This window comes from Rhynchophorus ferrugineus, unplaced genomic scaffold, assembly GCF_030347505.1.
Source record: "Rhynchophorus ferrugineus isolate W39M unplaced genomic scaffold, kcgeb_rfMv2 rfM2, whole genome shotgun sequence".
Taxonomy (NCBI): domain Eukaryota; kingdom Metazoa; phylum Arthropoda; class Insecta; order Coleoptera; family Curculionidae; genus Rhynchophorus; species Rhynchophorus ferrugineus.
The window spans coordinates 8,852,161-8,869,919 of record NW_027472581.1 but is presented as its reverse complement, the minus strand read 5'-3'; the positions used below and the strand labels follow the sequence as shown (position 1 = coordinate 8,869,919).

The 17,759-nt window shown below is 30.2% G+C and overlaps 1 protein-coding gene across 1 annotated transcript in view; it reads right to left on the bottom strand.

Annotated features, from left to right (window-relative positions):
- Nucleotides 1-14,442, bottom strand: part of LOC143191948 (facilitated trehalose transporter Tret1) — a 48,149-nt gene extending 33,707 nt beyond the window's left edge. The window contains exon 1 of the mRNA XM_076397387.1: nt 14,104-14,442. Coding sequence (XP_076253502.1) covers nt 14,104-14,173 — 70 coding nt within the window. The 5' untranslated portion in view covers nt 14,174-14,442. The remainder of the gene's footprint in view (nt 1-14,103) is intronic.
- Nucleotides 14,443-17,759: the final 3,317 nt, after the last annotated feature.

Genomic DNA, 17,759 nt, shown 5'->3' with positions numbered 1-17,759 from the left:
ATCAATTATTTCGACAGATACCCTTGAATTCCAACTACCATAGACGAAATTCAGAGATTTGCAACAAGACATGAGGAAAGACTCCACTCCCATGTTAACGCCGCAGTGCTTGAACTTTTAAATAACAGTGAACTGGATCACAGAATCAAAAATACTAAACCATGTGATCTTGTGTAGCTCTGAAGTGATGTCTACTAAATGGTAGAAACACTGAAAACTGCTATTACCTCTTATTTTATTTTATTAGAGACTAAGTAACGGCTACTGGGTCTTCCTAGATAAGAATCTAGTTTTAAGTGACTATACAAACAAATTGTACGTCAGACAAAAATGACTAGTAATAATATATTAATCAAATATTATAATTTCTATATAATCTCCATTAACTGTGTGCAAAATATTTCGAACCCATTCTTACGACATCCGGACAGCCTCAGTAATCACAGTCAACTTAAGTAGCATGTCCTTCAACACTTCATTGTACATTTTTCAATGATTTCCGATATGTTTGTGGTATAAAACACCTACTAAAAAAATCGCATAAACAAAATTCTGATCAAATAACATGTGCAACCAGGTAGAAATCATACTTATTTGCTAACTGGAATTTTTCACCTTTATATATTTCATTTACTGCTCATTAGTTACATCGGCTACACTTTGCAATATTTGAGCTCTCCTTTCACAACTGTCGGTAGTTACTAGCATCCAAATGCATTATAATTATATATGCATTTAAAATTCTAACAATACGTAAACATAAAATTATACATCAGCGTAATAAAATATAAATATAAACACTTTCAAACAACTCATAGAATATTTCATTAGAAAAATCAGCTATTGCCAATATAGAGTGCTGAACAGAATAATGACACCTCAAAATGAAGATCTCAAGCTGATGCAAAAATAAATGCTGCAAGCACTAGTTATTGGGTAGATATTGAGCCCTGTCAGTGTAAAATAAACCTTTACTTTTTCCAACAAGTTTTAAAACTAGTGCGGGCTTACGGTATTCAACAATGAGACTGCAGCAGCCAAAGCGATAGAAATATTATACAAACGTCCCAAAACAAGGTATGTATATTCGTAACGAATATCTGTATAAGGACTTGACGGTAGAAACTGTCGATAACGTTACCGATGACATGAACATAAGCTCCATCAACGCATCAATATTGAGGTTCTTCAGCACCTAGATAATGATGGTTTAGTCAGAAGATCAAAGAAAGTAAAATAATTTGATCTAGTTCAATGATATTATAAGTACACAGTGACATAAATGTTAAGTGTCATTAGGCTACTAGTCTTTGGCTGGTAAGAAAATTAGGCTAAATACAAGTAGCTTATTTATGTCAATTTACTATATTGCTATAATAAATAATAAAATTAATTCCGTAATTTCAGCAAGAATTTAATAAAATCTTATCATACATGCCTTAATCCAATGGGATTTCTTTCAAAAAAGTCTTATTTTTTCTTAATCACAATGGTATATTTTTTACACTTCAGCAAAATGATGGATGTAGTTAGAGAAATGTTATATATCATAAAGTACACCATCTATTGTATAACTATCAAAATTAATTCACAATCCTACCACAAGCTTTAAAAAAAACAATTGGGATAAAAAGTAGGCGAATGTAATTCATTATATTAAAAATTAATATTTGCTTTTAACAAAAAGAAACCTGCGCTACCGGAAATGTTCTCTACCCTGATGTATTTTGACTTTTCGAGCTAAAAGCTATTCCTGACTGATCTTGAATCGATACTGACGCTATTGTCCGTCCGATTCGTACGACTCTACTTCCGAGATCCGAAAATACGAAATTCACTCAACAAAAGCATGATTGAAAACGGCTTTATATGGACGAATTCTGATTATATTTTAAACCTTCTCCGATATGTTTTCTATAAACTACGACTATTCAATATTTCCGAGTTCCGGTTGGTAATTTATTTGCAGCGTTTCGTATAACAAACTTTTTAATTACAACATACAATTCATTTTATAGCTGAAAGCCCGATGAAAATATGAGAAAATACGAGGGCAAAGTGTATAGTTCTCTGTTTGACAAAGAAATATAATTTTCAGTTAAATAAACAATTACCTTACTTTGTTACATAATCTCCCTTGACGTCAAACTGCTAGAGCCAACGTTTCTTCAATGTCCGTTTACCTTCCTAGAAGTCTGCAAATATATTCATCTACTACTCTCTCAACTTCCTCATTGAATGTGAAGCGGTTAATAGAAACAATATTTCCAGTACGCTTATTTTGGACTGAACCTACTGTTTAGCATTGACTAACTTAGTAATCATTCCAGAAGACATCCGGTCTTAACCATTTTAGTTACTGACGGGACAGGAATCATTATCTCCATTGGATTTTGCACTCTTGCCTTTTGGACAATCACAAACATAAGTTTACAAACACAACTATCGCAAGAGTAGGAGGACCTTTACTGTGCCAACCAATGTATCACTGTAATTATGATTAGGACTCCAAATACCAGACCCTGTAGTAGTATTTCCAATATAATTTTTTTATAACATCTTTATTAGATACGCTTAGTACGATCTTAATTTACAATTAATTTATTACTACTTTTCCTATGTACTTGGATTAATTAACAAGCAAGACGAGTGCGAGAAAATACATCAGTATGTATTCCTCAATTATAAAGTTATAATTATTTATTAATTATTAACTGATAGCTATAGTTTACACTAAATGTATACACTTTATATAAGTTCGTATGGTTTTGTTCGTTTCAATCTCCAGACATCCTGCGCGCTGTCCAGCACTAGTATTGCTTCCACGTTAGTATGATTTAGTAATCTTCTTTCGTGTTTCAAGGCGAAATCTTGGATAACTTCGCAAATCCATTTGATTTCCAGGTCATCGTGCAGTTCTTCATTAGTTACATAGCGATAGGCATTGGTAATCAATCGAAGAACCTTGTTTTGACAGCGTTGTATGACTAGTTGATTTGAATTTTTACTGCAACCCCATATTTGCACCCCGGTCCAAATTGGCTTTATAATTGTATTATAGATCAACCTCTTTGATTTTAGATCAAGTTGAGAGTATCTTCCGACTAACCAGTATAGTTGTTTTATTTTGGTTCTAATGTGTTTTGCTTTTTGTCTAACGTGATGCTCCAATATGAATGGCATCAAAATACATTCAACGGTCTTATTAGTGAGTGTGCACTATAGAAAATAACATTCAATAGCTTAAGTAACTAAAATGGCGACCGCTAAATATGTAAATCCCTAAAATATCAACATGGCCACTGTGCTGTATACTAACTTTACATAGAAAATACATGGTTATCAGCAAGTATCACAATAGAAAAGAGGCAAATAATTCAAAAACCCTCTTTTCTTTAGCAGGTTTTATTCATTCTCCGGCAACCAATCTTGGAATGATATCCAAAAAGTTTAACCTCAACTAGTTGACTATTTATCTACATTACTTACAGGCCAACATAAATACTTTCATACGTTATTTGTTTAATATAAAAGTAGTTAAACATTTATTAACTCTTCTGGTTTTTCCCAGCAAACGTTGGTCCAGAAACCTTGTCATCATTCTCCAGAAGACTCCATTACTCTATCTTTGACTTCAAAAAATTCTCCTTCTATGCAAATCAATATCTCAACTTAACTGAGTCTATATAGCATTGAAGGCTTGGTGTATTATTTTAAATTTAGAATAGAGTATTTCTAAACTGATAAATACTATTAATTGGATAAATTCCTTCTTTCTATGGCAATGCTTATTTTACATACGTTAAGTTAAGCAAGGAAAGTGAGCATTCATATATTTTGTAAGCCTTTTGATTCTTTTCTCTTTCACTGATTATTATATTACAACAAAACACGAGTTGCAACATATATGTGGAGTATATCACTTGTTCTGGTCAACTAACTTCATACCAAAATTATACTAATTGGTAGATTTTACAAAAGGCACCAAGTTACGCGTGTTTGAGGCTATTTCATAATAAATGTAACAAAAATTATCGTTATATTAAGGCCGCTGTAGTCACTCAATAACATTACCGTTTATTTAAAAAAAATGCCATTATCGAAAAAAGAATTTCCATCAAAACGAAAATGTAAAATATAACAAATACAAAATATTACTTGTCACATGTAAAAAAAATAACTGAGAAAAGACTATCATTAAATGCGAGGCCTTTTTAGTGTTGGGCAACGTAATATTTTGGCCCTTTTCATTTATTTCTGAGCCAACAATATAGAGAATTATTTAGATAGTAGAAAAGTGAACGTTTTATAAGAGCATTTGAAACTAAGGATGGCCAAATTTGACTAATAATATACATCTAACCAATTTTACTGGATAAACACTAACGGGCCGATGTATTATCAATTGACGATGCTAATTAAAACTGAACTAATTATTTTATTAAAATAGGCTAATCAAATAATGTTGAAACTTTGATTCTCTCGATCTTGTGAACTTTATACCTAATGAAATCTCTCAACGAACCATAGAGAGCGAGAGAGAGATTATATAAAAATTCTTAAGTAGCTTAAGATATTTTACAAAAAATATAGCCCAAAGCTAGGAAAATAGCACCAAAATATAATTTCGATAGTTTCGAGTTGTTGAAATTATTTTAATACTAAGGGAACTAAGGGTGTATATTTCAAATAACTCACTATAAGCAACCTTCTATGTCTCTATAATCAAATTCCCACCACGGCTCGACAACATAGAGCAGCTGCATCCTCTTAAAAATTAAAATAATAAAAGGGCTAGTTTTAATAATAGATGCGGTGAATCGGATAAAACCTTTTCTATTTTAATGGATCCCAAAAAAACTTAGCTTACCGTTGGTATTTAGTCGTTAGAGATTATCGAATAATAAGGACCAGGTACCAGAAAAAGTTACCCTAACAATAATGTAGTGCCTTGTTTAAATAAAGTACATCAGATATCAAAAGAATTGTTAAGGCCAATAGGCAACATATATAAATCGATAACAATTACTTCTTAGTCTAATCTTTAAAAAACAATTTTTATTTGTGATGAAGCGGAGTCCTTATAACGCTTTTCAAATAATTGTTTCGCTTGAACGGTATTTTTCTCTTGATGGCAAGCAGTGTAAAAGTAAAACACGAAATTGTTTTTGGTTCATTGTTTTGAAAATAAAAAGTAGTGCCACTTATAGCAAAATAACTCACAAACTTATGAGCAGACATATATAAATGAAATATATCATGAAATGTTTACAGCTTTCTTTTGAAAGTTAGTACTAACTGAAAAAGCGGTGAATGTAATGGGCTATACTACATATTGATTGCCTATTTGCAACACTGTTTCTGTGTAAATAATCCGATACATATATATTGCTCAGTTTACATTCCAAGTCTTACATCTTATATTTTAGTCTATGGTATGGTACGAAAATAAGCGTTCAGGGAAATGTGTGACTTCTAAGATGCTATTTAACGTTGTTAGGGTACCCAAAACATGAAAATAAAGAATAGTGCGCGAAACCGACATTTAAGTGACGGAGACCGACGAGCATTAAGAGGAAATGTGACCCGGCGACATAGGCTTACCAAACCAGCAGCACAAATCATTTGAGTATTACTGTATCAACAAAAAAATTGCGCCTGGTGCTCCACAAAACCATCAATCGTAGAAAAGTATGATTGCAAAACCCTTTATAATAGAAGGCGACACTAATCTGCGAAAGAGGTGGTGCAACAACCATAAAACCGGGACATTTCATGAATGGAAAATTGTAGTATGGTCCGATGAATCATCACCTCAACACAAGAAGCTAATAATATTATATAAAACAAAATATGTCATCCTAAATATTCAACACCAAAGATTCTTAATGAAAGCGACACAATATGAATACCTGTAAAAATACTTACAAATAATATTAAATGACTAATAGGCAATAGAATCTCAACTCAACGATCAACAAGTAGGCAAAAAATATGAGAACAGATTTCTTGATCATGAATGTTTTGTTCTTTAACTTAAGACTCCATAACAGCTTGTGATTCGTACGCTGGAGTACTCATAATATTAACTAAATAATATTCGGTTCTTGAAGCGGATTTTTAAATAATTTGATTAATATAAGATATAGCTATCAAATATTGATAAATATACAAATACAAATATACGTATTTCAATGAAATAAACGGATATCCATATAAAATAAAAGTACAATTTATAATTTTTAAGATATGTAACATTATCTGAAATCTACCATATATTTCAAAAATTCATTAAAGATTGATTATCGATCGATTCACCATAAAATTCCTTATAATTTCCATAAATTTCATTAGTATGCTATATTTTTGATAGAAAATAACTGCAAAAAACATAAAAATAATTTTAAAAAATAGTAAATTTTCTGGCTATACATACATGGCAAAAGTGCCAAAGTCTGTTAGCTCTCCGATAGAGATAAAAAATGTTAGTCTCCTTTTCACCAACTTGGGTATCTAGACTCAACCTACTGTTTTATCCGGTCTACTCAGCCTGGTTATTGCCGTGATTGGGATCATTTCCTGGTCGGCTTTTGCACTACTGCTTAAAGACAAACATAATTGTTAAACAATCATAAACATTGAACACATTAGAAGAAACATTTGAACCCGCAACTGTCGCAACAGTAGGAGGACCATTCTGTCGCCTATACTACAGCGCCAACCAAGCCGGCACAAATAAACATTGTATATAGTGTTCACATTATTTTGTCTATACTCTGTACAATTCAACACGAATATTTTATTAATTATAGCGTCCATTTTTATTCCCTAATTTGTTAAAATTATTTGTTATAATTTGTGTAATCTTTTGGAAGGTTGGACCCACTGACAATTAATTTTAAGCTTATTTTAATAAGTTCTTAATTTTATAATATTGACCATTATAAGTCTCTTAAAATTATAAAAAACAAGTACTCAAATTAAGGAAGATTTATCATCTACCGATTAATTAAAACAAGGAAAATAACAGGCCTTTATTAGGGTAGTCAATCACATTTGACGTTGAGCGTCTTAGGCCGATCAATACTGTTTTTTTTTCGTAATTAGAAATATAAATTGGGTAGAAGCCAAATAACTTAAATATATTTTCTTTGTTTGATACTATTACAGTCGATATTGTACCAAAATTAATATCACAATATAGTCTCACAAAAAATTGTGTAATACTACACTACAGAACAAAAAAGTTCGTCAAACTCTTAATCAGCTTAACCATATTCTTTTAAAATTACTTATAAATATCTAGCTTAAAATCGCAATACTTCTATTATAGTATTTCATATTTATATATAAATAATGTCAAAACTTCAAAGAAATAGGTACACAAATCGAATATGTCGTCGCCTCGTTTATCAGGGACTTGGAGATCAGATAACGGACGAACGTGTGCAATATTGTCAAGAGTTTGAAAGGAATCAAAGAGAGATGAGCAGATCGCATAACAAAGGAAATAAACAAACGGATAAATATAATGTTCTCGTGTATTACATTCGTTATCAAGTAGTTGAAAAAATCCGAATAGCGAGTTAAGAAATATTGTGATATATAAATATACAGAATGTGAATTAATTTTAAACGTCTTTCCAAATTATTTTTATGTGTAATTATATGTTATTTGAAATTTAGTAGACATGATCTGCTCACACGTCTGTATTGTAAACAAGAATATAAATTTGAATAGTATGCAAAACGCAAGAGACGCTGATCCACAATTCTGACTTTCTGAAACTAACAGCTTAACATTAATTCCTGTTGACTCTGTGATCTGTCGTAAGAAATTCATAATGATCAAGACAACTAGTTTTTGACGACAAAAGTAATTCGACGAATTTCTCACAATTTTATTGTACACAATTTTTAAGAAAATAATATATTGCGTATTTTTTAGAATATCTTAACACAATATTATTGGAAACACATTTGTTTATATTTACAAAACTATACAAAATAGGATCAGCTCATACAATCGCCAAGTTTCTTTGATCAGATATTTTACAAACATTAATTGAAAAGGACCAAATCGTAGATGGTATAATTACAAATGGTCGTGCCTGCTTGACTATGATAGTTATATCAATAATATGGACAAAATAGTGACCCCAAAGAAAACATTCATATCACATCCTCGATAATGTATTAAATGAAGAAAAACATAGAAAGAAAGAAGAAAACTAACCTGAAATATTAATTGATCAATGATATTAAATAGTTTCAATAGAAAGTTTCATTTTTCCTTGATGATTGATCATATTACTAATAAATGTAACTATTCAATATAGTTTCCATGAGCTTAAGTGTATTTGTTACAGTGATCTTCTAACCTGTGAATTCTAGCATGGTTACTATTTTTTGGATTTAATGTGATTTGTGAACATATAGAACAACTAGTATATCGGGTGAACAATTTCAATTTAGTTTTTGGGGCTATAAAAGTTTCTGTCAATTCTTCCATCCAACTGGTCCAAAAGGCATAATAATTCTAGTTATTTTACTAAGCTGTTATGCTATATTACTATTATACAGGAAAGCAATGAATGAACTTTTCTTGACTTATAAATATTTTAAAAGTTATAAAACATTTTACCTGCTAAATAAACATTAAACAACACAAATTAAATATTATTACCTTTAAAAATGTTTATTTAAAATTTAACTCAAACTATTTCTAATATTTATAATAATATTTTGCTTAAAACAGTAGACGAAATCAAACAATTAAAATGCCATACAGCTGTTCCTATTTCGATAAATGACCAGTACTTAGGCTAATAAATAGTACCACTTTAATATCATCTAACTGTACATATATTGCCGGAAACTACAAACTAGTTTTTAAAATACCCAGATAACATTTAAAATGACACTGATAAAATATTTAACAATAAGTAAACAAATCAACTTCCCAGGAATGTTTTAACGATAATGTGAAAAATACAATGAATCTGATTATTATCAGCTATAATATTTTAAAACAAAATTGAATATAAGGAATTAATATTATATCACGCAGAAATGGATTAATGTAAATTATATACCGATTAGCAGCTGATATAAGGTTAAGTTCTCAATGCAGTACAGTTCAACTAAATGATATGATACTACAGATATTAATTAAAATCAATTAAATTCTAATTAACGATATACAACAAATTATTACTTATAAAATAATGTACTTTCAATTCGAATAAATAGAGAAATATACCACTGAATAAATGTTTTTTATTTTAATAGTTTTCTTACCATCAAGAATGCTGTTTAAAAAAGCACAAAAAGGTATTATAATGAGAGGAACTTTTTCAATAAGTATAAATAAATAACTTAAAATAAAATACTACTTTTGTTTCTTGTTAAAATTTTAACAAAATATCGACAGAGCACTCAATCTAAGTAAAAATTTACGAAAAAAAAGTTTCTTATTACACACATTAAACTAGAGCGAGCAGAAGCAATTTGACGCCAACTGAGATTGAGCCACCAAAAAGCTTTTTCTACACGCATTGTAATTGTCCAATTGTTGATAGAATAGAATTATATGTTTACTATACAGAAAAATTAAAAATATGTTAAACTTACGACACTAATATAAACTTTTAATTATTCGTAAATATAGTATATAGTATATATAACAAAAAGGAATTATATTATTAAAAAAGTATTATATAATTAAAGTTAGTTGCGTGTTATATCATAGAGTATTAATATATACAATTGATTTTCTTTTGACTTATAATGTTTTCTTGTTATTTTGTTTTTGTTTCTTAACTAATCTTACATATTTTCACGCCAAATTAAAAATATAGGTTACAAACAAACAATGTTAAATATTTTGACCAATATACTGAGTTAACTGAGTTAACTAATTATTACCATCTATTAGGAAAAATCGAATTTACTATTCCCCAACATTATAATATTACCACAAGTCCTAATATTATAGACTAGAACTATTAAACGTCATAATTATACAGTCAAATTAAAAACAATACATTTTAGATTTTTTTTGAAAGCAAAATATATTTGAGACTGACCGCTTTCTGTGAGTTTGACAAAAATTATTTTAATCGGGTCACTAACAACCGCAAATGAATAGTAAAAATGCAGATAAACAAACTTTTATGATAAAAGGTATGCTTTAAATTTCAAATAATTCATAAAGGATGGAACGGCGTAGTATTAGAGTTGAAATAAAAATTCCTTTTTATTTTATAGCTCTAAAAGTAATAAATAATTAATAAAATCTCAAGGGCATATTAACACATCTGATTTGGCGCTAATTTTAACATTGATTTACCAATTTAACATACATATTTGCTTTAATTATTTATAGTAATTAGGCAAAATTTTAAGTTCAATGTGCCTAAGAAGAAGGAATTTGCCGATATACAGCCGTAATTTGATTTAACATTAGAATACATGAATGAATTGATTATTGAATCCACACATTGCAGTCTTTGCTTGTTGATATTCTTCCTTATTTCATCCTCCCTCAGTATATATTCGGTTCCTCTTCAAGCTTTCTTTTACGTCCTCATTATGTGCTTCTGTGCTTGGTTAGAGGTCTATTGATTATCTAAATTGTTCTAAATCGATCAGGAATTCATCGATATGTTAGATAGATTAGATAATCGTATTTCGATAATGATCTCTAATATCTTTTGAAATGATAAAACCAAAGCAATATTTTTTTGTTACACTTTTCCTGAATTATAATATTATAAATTTCTATTCACTTATTGTTTCCCCTCCTTTTCACGGTCTTCCAAAGTAGGACATTATGTTCTTGTCTCGTTCTTATTTCTTCTTTTTATCTCCTTCTTTCACTTACCTTTCTTAATAACTTTTTTATTTTTTTAAACATTCCAATCTGGGTCTGAAATTTTTTGTCATTCTGTTTATTTAAATTTTCTCTTTTTAATTCATTCTTCAGATATTTTATTAATATTAAGAACATTCTAACAATTTCTTCGTAGTCCTTACATTTTACTCCTAGGTTGATTTGTTTTCATCTGTTGAGGGAAAATAGAAATTTTCTGTCTTCTATTCTTCACTTCTTTAATTAATTATCTTTTCTATTTTTTATACTAATCATTTTTGATGCTGTTTCATCAAATACTACTTTCAGTTTGTAACTGTGATGTAAAACTTTTTTATAGAGATATGTTAAACTGTTTAACAACTTACTTAAGTACTTATGCGAAATATATTTATAGATTTAATCGCCACAAAGATTCAATAGTTTGTCGTAAAATTGATACACGTACAATATCTATAACAATACCATTAATATCAATATATCTTAGAATTGAATCTGTTTATTATTAACTTACTGAAAAATTGTTGACCCAATTATAATTTTTTTAACTATTCTTAATAATAGAAACATTAATACTAATGAAAACTTTTAAAATAGAATAGATCCCTTAAAAATTATATAAATAAAGAAGCGAAAGAACAAATCAAACGCAAAAAAAAATATAATTTATACGAATACTACACATATCCACATACAAATAAACAAATAATGGAATTAACTCCGCTTAAATAAATATTTTATCATATTAATCCACTTTGATCTAGTTTTCGTCGGATATTATCAGAAGTCGGAATTAATTAAAGTGGCGTTTAAAAAAACTATATTTTCATTGTTAATTAATTCTTAGGAAAAGTTATAATACTCATGTCTCTTCAGTGCCAAAAGGCCCATAACCCAACTTATTTTGCAAAATTCATAATAAGTGAATTTATTTCATTAACGTGATGAAAAAAATATCTTCACTACATAGTATAAAACAAAGTCGCCTTTTCTGTCCCTATATCCCTATGTGCGCTTAAATCTTTAAAACTACGCAACGGATTTTGATGCGGTTTTTTTCAATAGATAGAGTGATTCAAGAGGAAGGTTTATATGTATAATACATGCATAATATACTAAGGCAACATTGCTAATTTTAGAGGTTTCTAACGTGATGTCGTAAATTAACCTATTTTTTCAGGCTTATTTAGCAATTAGCAAAAACGCTGCCTAACCCTACGAGTTAGATCAAATTAATGTACTACAGTATTGTACACCATAAAAAGGTCTACAAAAAAGTCCGCGATGGTATATGATTATCTTTTAGGGATAACCCACATTAACCATTTTTATTGTTTACTTTTTACGTGAGAAAATGGCTTATTTGCGAAGCTATTTTAAGCAATACGGCATTAATCCTTATCGAATTAAGTACCTTAAATACAGTGTGCAATTAATATAGATCAATATGGTTCCTTACAGCATGTAAATTAAACAAATATTTTCGGAGATATTACAAATTTAAAATTTGCGTTTAAAAATGTGTAATGTAATAAAAATTGTATGAATTTAGATATTCCAAAGATAGCAGGAAATCTTCATAGTAAGTATAGGGGAAGAGGAATTGTTTTACTCCAAATTTAATGCGTGCAGGCCAAGGGCAGTAATGAATGAACCAAAAATACTGGATCGATTTTAATCATGTTTTCATTGAGTGACATAGGCATATATATTTTATGCCCGTGCAAAGTCGGAGCGGGCCGCTATGTTTTTATATACAACGTTCATATTTTTTCTGTAGTGTATTTAATTTAGTATCAGCATTGCACCCGTGCGAAGCCGGGGCGGGTCGCTAGTTTATTATAAAATGTCGACTATTTTTCTTCAATGTATTGAAATACCCTGTGATTATTGTTTAATTTGGTTCTAGAAGTTAGAAGTAGATTTGCAATAAATATTGGTGCGTTCAGTTAGCGGTACTCCGAGTGGGTGGAAAATTTCATTCATCGTCTGAAGTATAAATAATCTGCAAAATATTGATGAATTTTGAACTTTCTTCAAACACTATACACAAAGATGTAATCACAATTTAATAGTTACGAACAAAAACCAAATAATTTATAAATTAACAACGATTGAACAAGAAAAGAAGCAATTTTAATAAAATAATTTTCATAATTTTCTAAATAATTCTAATAAGAAAGACCACCCTTCAAGAATATTAAAAAATCTTTCGAAAAAGAATTGATATTAAATTATAAACAAATTGTTTAAAGAAACAGAACAGAACAGTTGTCAATCTTTTTAAGCTGAATAGTTTAGAACTGCAGTTCACAAATGTTGAACTCAACACTCACAAATCGGAAAGTCTTTCAATTTCCCATGAATAAAATTATTATTTAGGTGTTTTGGTATTATCCAAGCATCTATCAACCTATTTGCCAAATTCTTGATCGAAGTAGAGAAACTCTTAGAAAATCAAAAACCCACGTCTAATATATACAGATATTTTAAATATTATAAAATATTTTACCTGCTATAATAAATAAATATTAAACAATATAAATTAAATTGATTATTTGTAATCCATCTCAAATTATTTAATATATATATATATATATATATATATATATATATATATATATATATATATATATATATATATATATATATATATATATTGCTTAATGTAGTAGATTAATCCAAACTTATATAGTTTAAAATTAGCTATTTTTTAATGAATATTTAATTTTTAAAACCCATTCTTTTACGAAGCACTATCTAAACTCTCACGCTTATTTTTAAAATTCAATTTCTAAAAAATAATAAATCTGAACCACAATAGTTTACCTCAATAAATTTGTATTTAAACACCTGATACATATGTTAGTATTCACAATTACAATTAGTTCTATTATTTTAATATAAACTAAGTACGTTAAATCTATTAAAAATAAAAAGGAAGCATCTTTCTTGAACTGGTAAATTGAACTGGAAAATTTTATTATATTAATGCACATATTTTACTAAAATCTAGACGGCGATGGACATTGTTACAAAACAAATGTTAAAAATTGTAAATGAATGACAACAATAGAATCTAACCTCTAAAATGATTCGCTTAAGACCAGGGTGAAAATGTTTGTATTCATATCAGATTAATTAAAGGACATAAAAACGGTATTAATATTATTAAATAACAAAATTTTATTGTTTATTAATAAGTTGAGTACAATGAATCGAAAACTTACCAGCAATAGCGGCTAATAATTGCGGAAATGTTCCTTTGAATTTGTCCGTAATACTATCTGGAAGTATCATTCTGCTTGGTTTTTTCTTCTCCCTTTTCTGGGTTAAAATAACATAACCCTCACACAGCCCGGTACACTACGGTGCGAGAAAGCAAAAATGGCAATAAGGACCAACGTGACCTTGCCGTTAAGGTAGGAACCTGTCTCCGTGGAATGTTGCCAAAATAAGAACGGAAGGAATCCAATGTCTGGGCACAATTGTTACGGTGGTGTGCCCGACTGAAATGTGCTGCTGCAATTTGCGGACCGTCTGTGCGTGTCCCATACACGGGCTCGATTGAATGATGATCGGGACACCGGGCAGTGGTTAAACGAAAGAAACAGACAGCTGGGTGCAATTGAACGGCGTCAGAATGGTTTCGAACAAAGCGTATTATAATAATAGAGCAGAGTTGTACAAACAATGGCCCGCTGGCCACATGCAGCCCTCCAACTCTTTTTTCTTCTTCATTTAAATAACAAAATTATTTAGAGATAATTTTTTTTGTAATCCCAAATGATTTGATGGATAAATTATTCTATTAGTTACGTTTTTTTACTACGTTATAGTTCAAGTTTCTTTCTCTATTGAGAAGCGGAATTTAAGTGAAGAAAACCGTGCCTTAAATGAGAAGTGGAAATTAGACTATTTTATCTCCAACAGTAACAATAAAATTCAGTGTTTGATTTGTATACAAGTTCTGTCTGTAAGTAAAGAATATGATGTTAAACGACACTTACTTCTTTAAATGAAGAAAATTATAAAAACATGTTTTTGAAACAAGAAAAGTTATGAGAACCGAGTCCAAAAAAAAACTAATACAGCAAACAAGTATGTTTTCTAAAATAAGTACAGAGAATGAACAAGGTTTGGCTGTCTCTTATGAAGTCTCACTACAATTAGCCAGAGCTAAGAAACCCCTTAGTGATGGAATTTTATTAAAAAATGCCAAGTTGAAAAAAGTTGAGCGAAAAGTTGGAATCCGTAGCACTATTTCAACAAACGGTGGTGCGACGAACAGATGACATGGGTGATTATACTTCGAAAAGTAACAGTTCCATTGAAAAGTCCCCGACCTACCATATTAAAACATATTTTTTTTGCAAAATTAGTTTTTTATTCAAAATAATTCCCTTCAAGGATGATGCACTGATTATAACGACTCTCCAGATTTTCGATACCATATTTGTAGTACGATTCGTCCTTTGCTTCAAAATAGGCCTAATTTTCGGCGATCACCTCTTCATTCGACAAAAATTTTTTTCCCAGCGAGCATTCTTTTGAGATCTGAAAACAGGAAATAGTCGCTGGGGCCAGATCTGGAGAATACGGTGGATGAGGAAGCAATTCGAAAACCAATTCAAGGATTTTTGACACGGTGTGTCAAAAATCTTATCTTGGTGAAGCAGCACTTTCTTTTTCTTCAAATGCGGCCGTTTTTCGGTGATTTCGCCCTTCAAACTGTCCAATAACGCTATGTAGTAGTCGCTGTTAATGGTCTTTCCTTTTTCAAGGTAGTCAATGAAAATTATTCCATGCGCATCACAAAATACAGACGCCGTAACCTTACCAGCCGACTGTTCCGTTTTCCCACGCTTTGGAGCGGGTTCATCGTGTGCAGTCCACTCGGATGACTGTCGATGCAGTCCACTCGGACTTCGGAGTGAAATGGTAGAGCCATGTTTCATCCATTGTCACATTTCGACGCAAAAACTCGGGTTTATTACGCTTGATCATCTTCAAGCACCGCTCCGAATCATCAACTCGTCGTTGTTTTTGGTCAAAGGTGAGCTCGCACCACACCTACTTTGCAGAGAGATTTCTCATACCCAAATATTGAGTTGAGTTGATATTTCAGTTTTTATCCATTTTATTCACAATAACAAAAGTTGCTTCACTCAAAATACTATAATTCACAAACTAATGATCCAACAGCTGTAAAATTCATACACGCATTTGAGGGTTAGGGCTAACTAAAAAACATATATATCTAATTCCAGTAGCGCCATCTGCCATGTGTCAGGTCGGGAACTTTCTAAATGATCTGTTACATGTTATTTAAATCGATAACACTAAAGAAATATGTAAGGCTTTGTTGTTTGTTTGTTTATACATTTAACGATTATATATTTATATTTAGTAATATATATATATATATATATATATATATATATATATATATATATATATATATATATATATATATATAAATATATATATATATATATATATATAAATATATATATATATATATATATATATATATATATATAAATATATATATATATATATATATATATATATATATATATATATATTTACAGGTGCGTGTAATGATAATTTACACTAACCAATGAAATGCAGCCAGACGACGTTCTTAGCGCCTTCCTGCTAAGATCACGCAAAACAAATTCTTAATTCTGAAATTAAATGTATTAATTTAAGACCCTATATATTAGTCTTTGGTTATTATTGACATTTCTGTTTGGAGTTTCTGTCGGTTGGTTATTGAACAGCGTATAAAAATATTTTCGCGTTAACTAAAACAAGATGGAGTTAATTGGGTTGAATGGATCGTGATAGATAAATGTTTTGTTTTAGTCTGATTGCTTCATTGATAGGCTTAATAGAGTCACGATTAAATTCATTTATTTTATTAAATTTTGTGGTAAAACAGACCAGCGTTACTGATTAAATGAAATACAATATACGTTTTTTTTAAATAAGACACCAATCAGTCAATCAGTCCCCATATAGTAATTAGCCCGTAACAAATTTTAAATAAGATATACTCTTTTAAATAAGATGAACTCTCAAAACTTTACTTTTGACGTTCATTAACAAATCAATTGTAAAGTCCCCGGCCTGACACATAGATGGCGCTATTAGAATTAAATCCATATGTTTTTTAGGTAGTCCTAACCCTCAAAAGATGCGTGTACAAATTTGACAGCTGTTGGATCATTAGTTTGTGAATTATAGCACTTTGAGTGAAGCAACTTTAATTATCGTGAAAAAGTGGATAAAAAGGAATTTCTCGTGTTGATAAAATGTTGCTTTTTAAAGGGAAAAAATATAGTTGAAGCAAAAACTTGGCCTGATGAGTTTCCCGACACTGTCCCATGAAAACCATCAAGGATTAGTATGCTAAGTTCAGACGGGGTGAAATGAGCACCAAAGACGGCAAATGCTGTGGACGCCCAAATGAGGTTGTTACCGACGAAAACACTTTAAAAATTTACAAAATTATTTTGAATGACCGTAAATTGAAATTGAATGAAATAGCAGACACTCTAAAGATATCAACTGAACGTGTACATCATATCATTCACGAATATTAGCATATGAGAAAGCTCTGTGTAAAGTGGGTGCCGCGCGAGCTTACTTTTGACCAAAAATAACGACGAGTTGATGATTCGAAGCAGTGTTTGAAGATGATCAAGCGTAATATACCCGAGATTTTGTATCGATATGTAACAATGGATAAAACATGGCTCCATCATTTCACTCTGAAGTCCAATCGACAGTCATCCGAGTGGACTGCACACGATCAACCTGCTCCAAAGCGTGGGAAAACGCAACACTCGGCTGGCAAGGTTATGGCGTCTGTATTTTG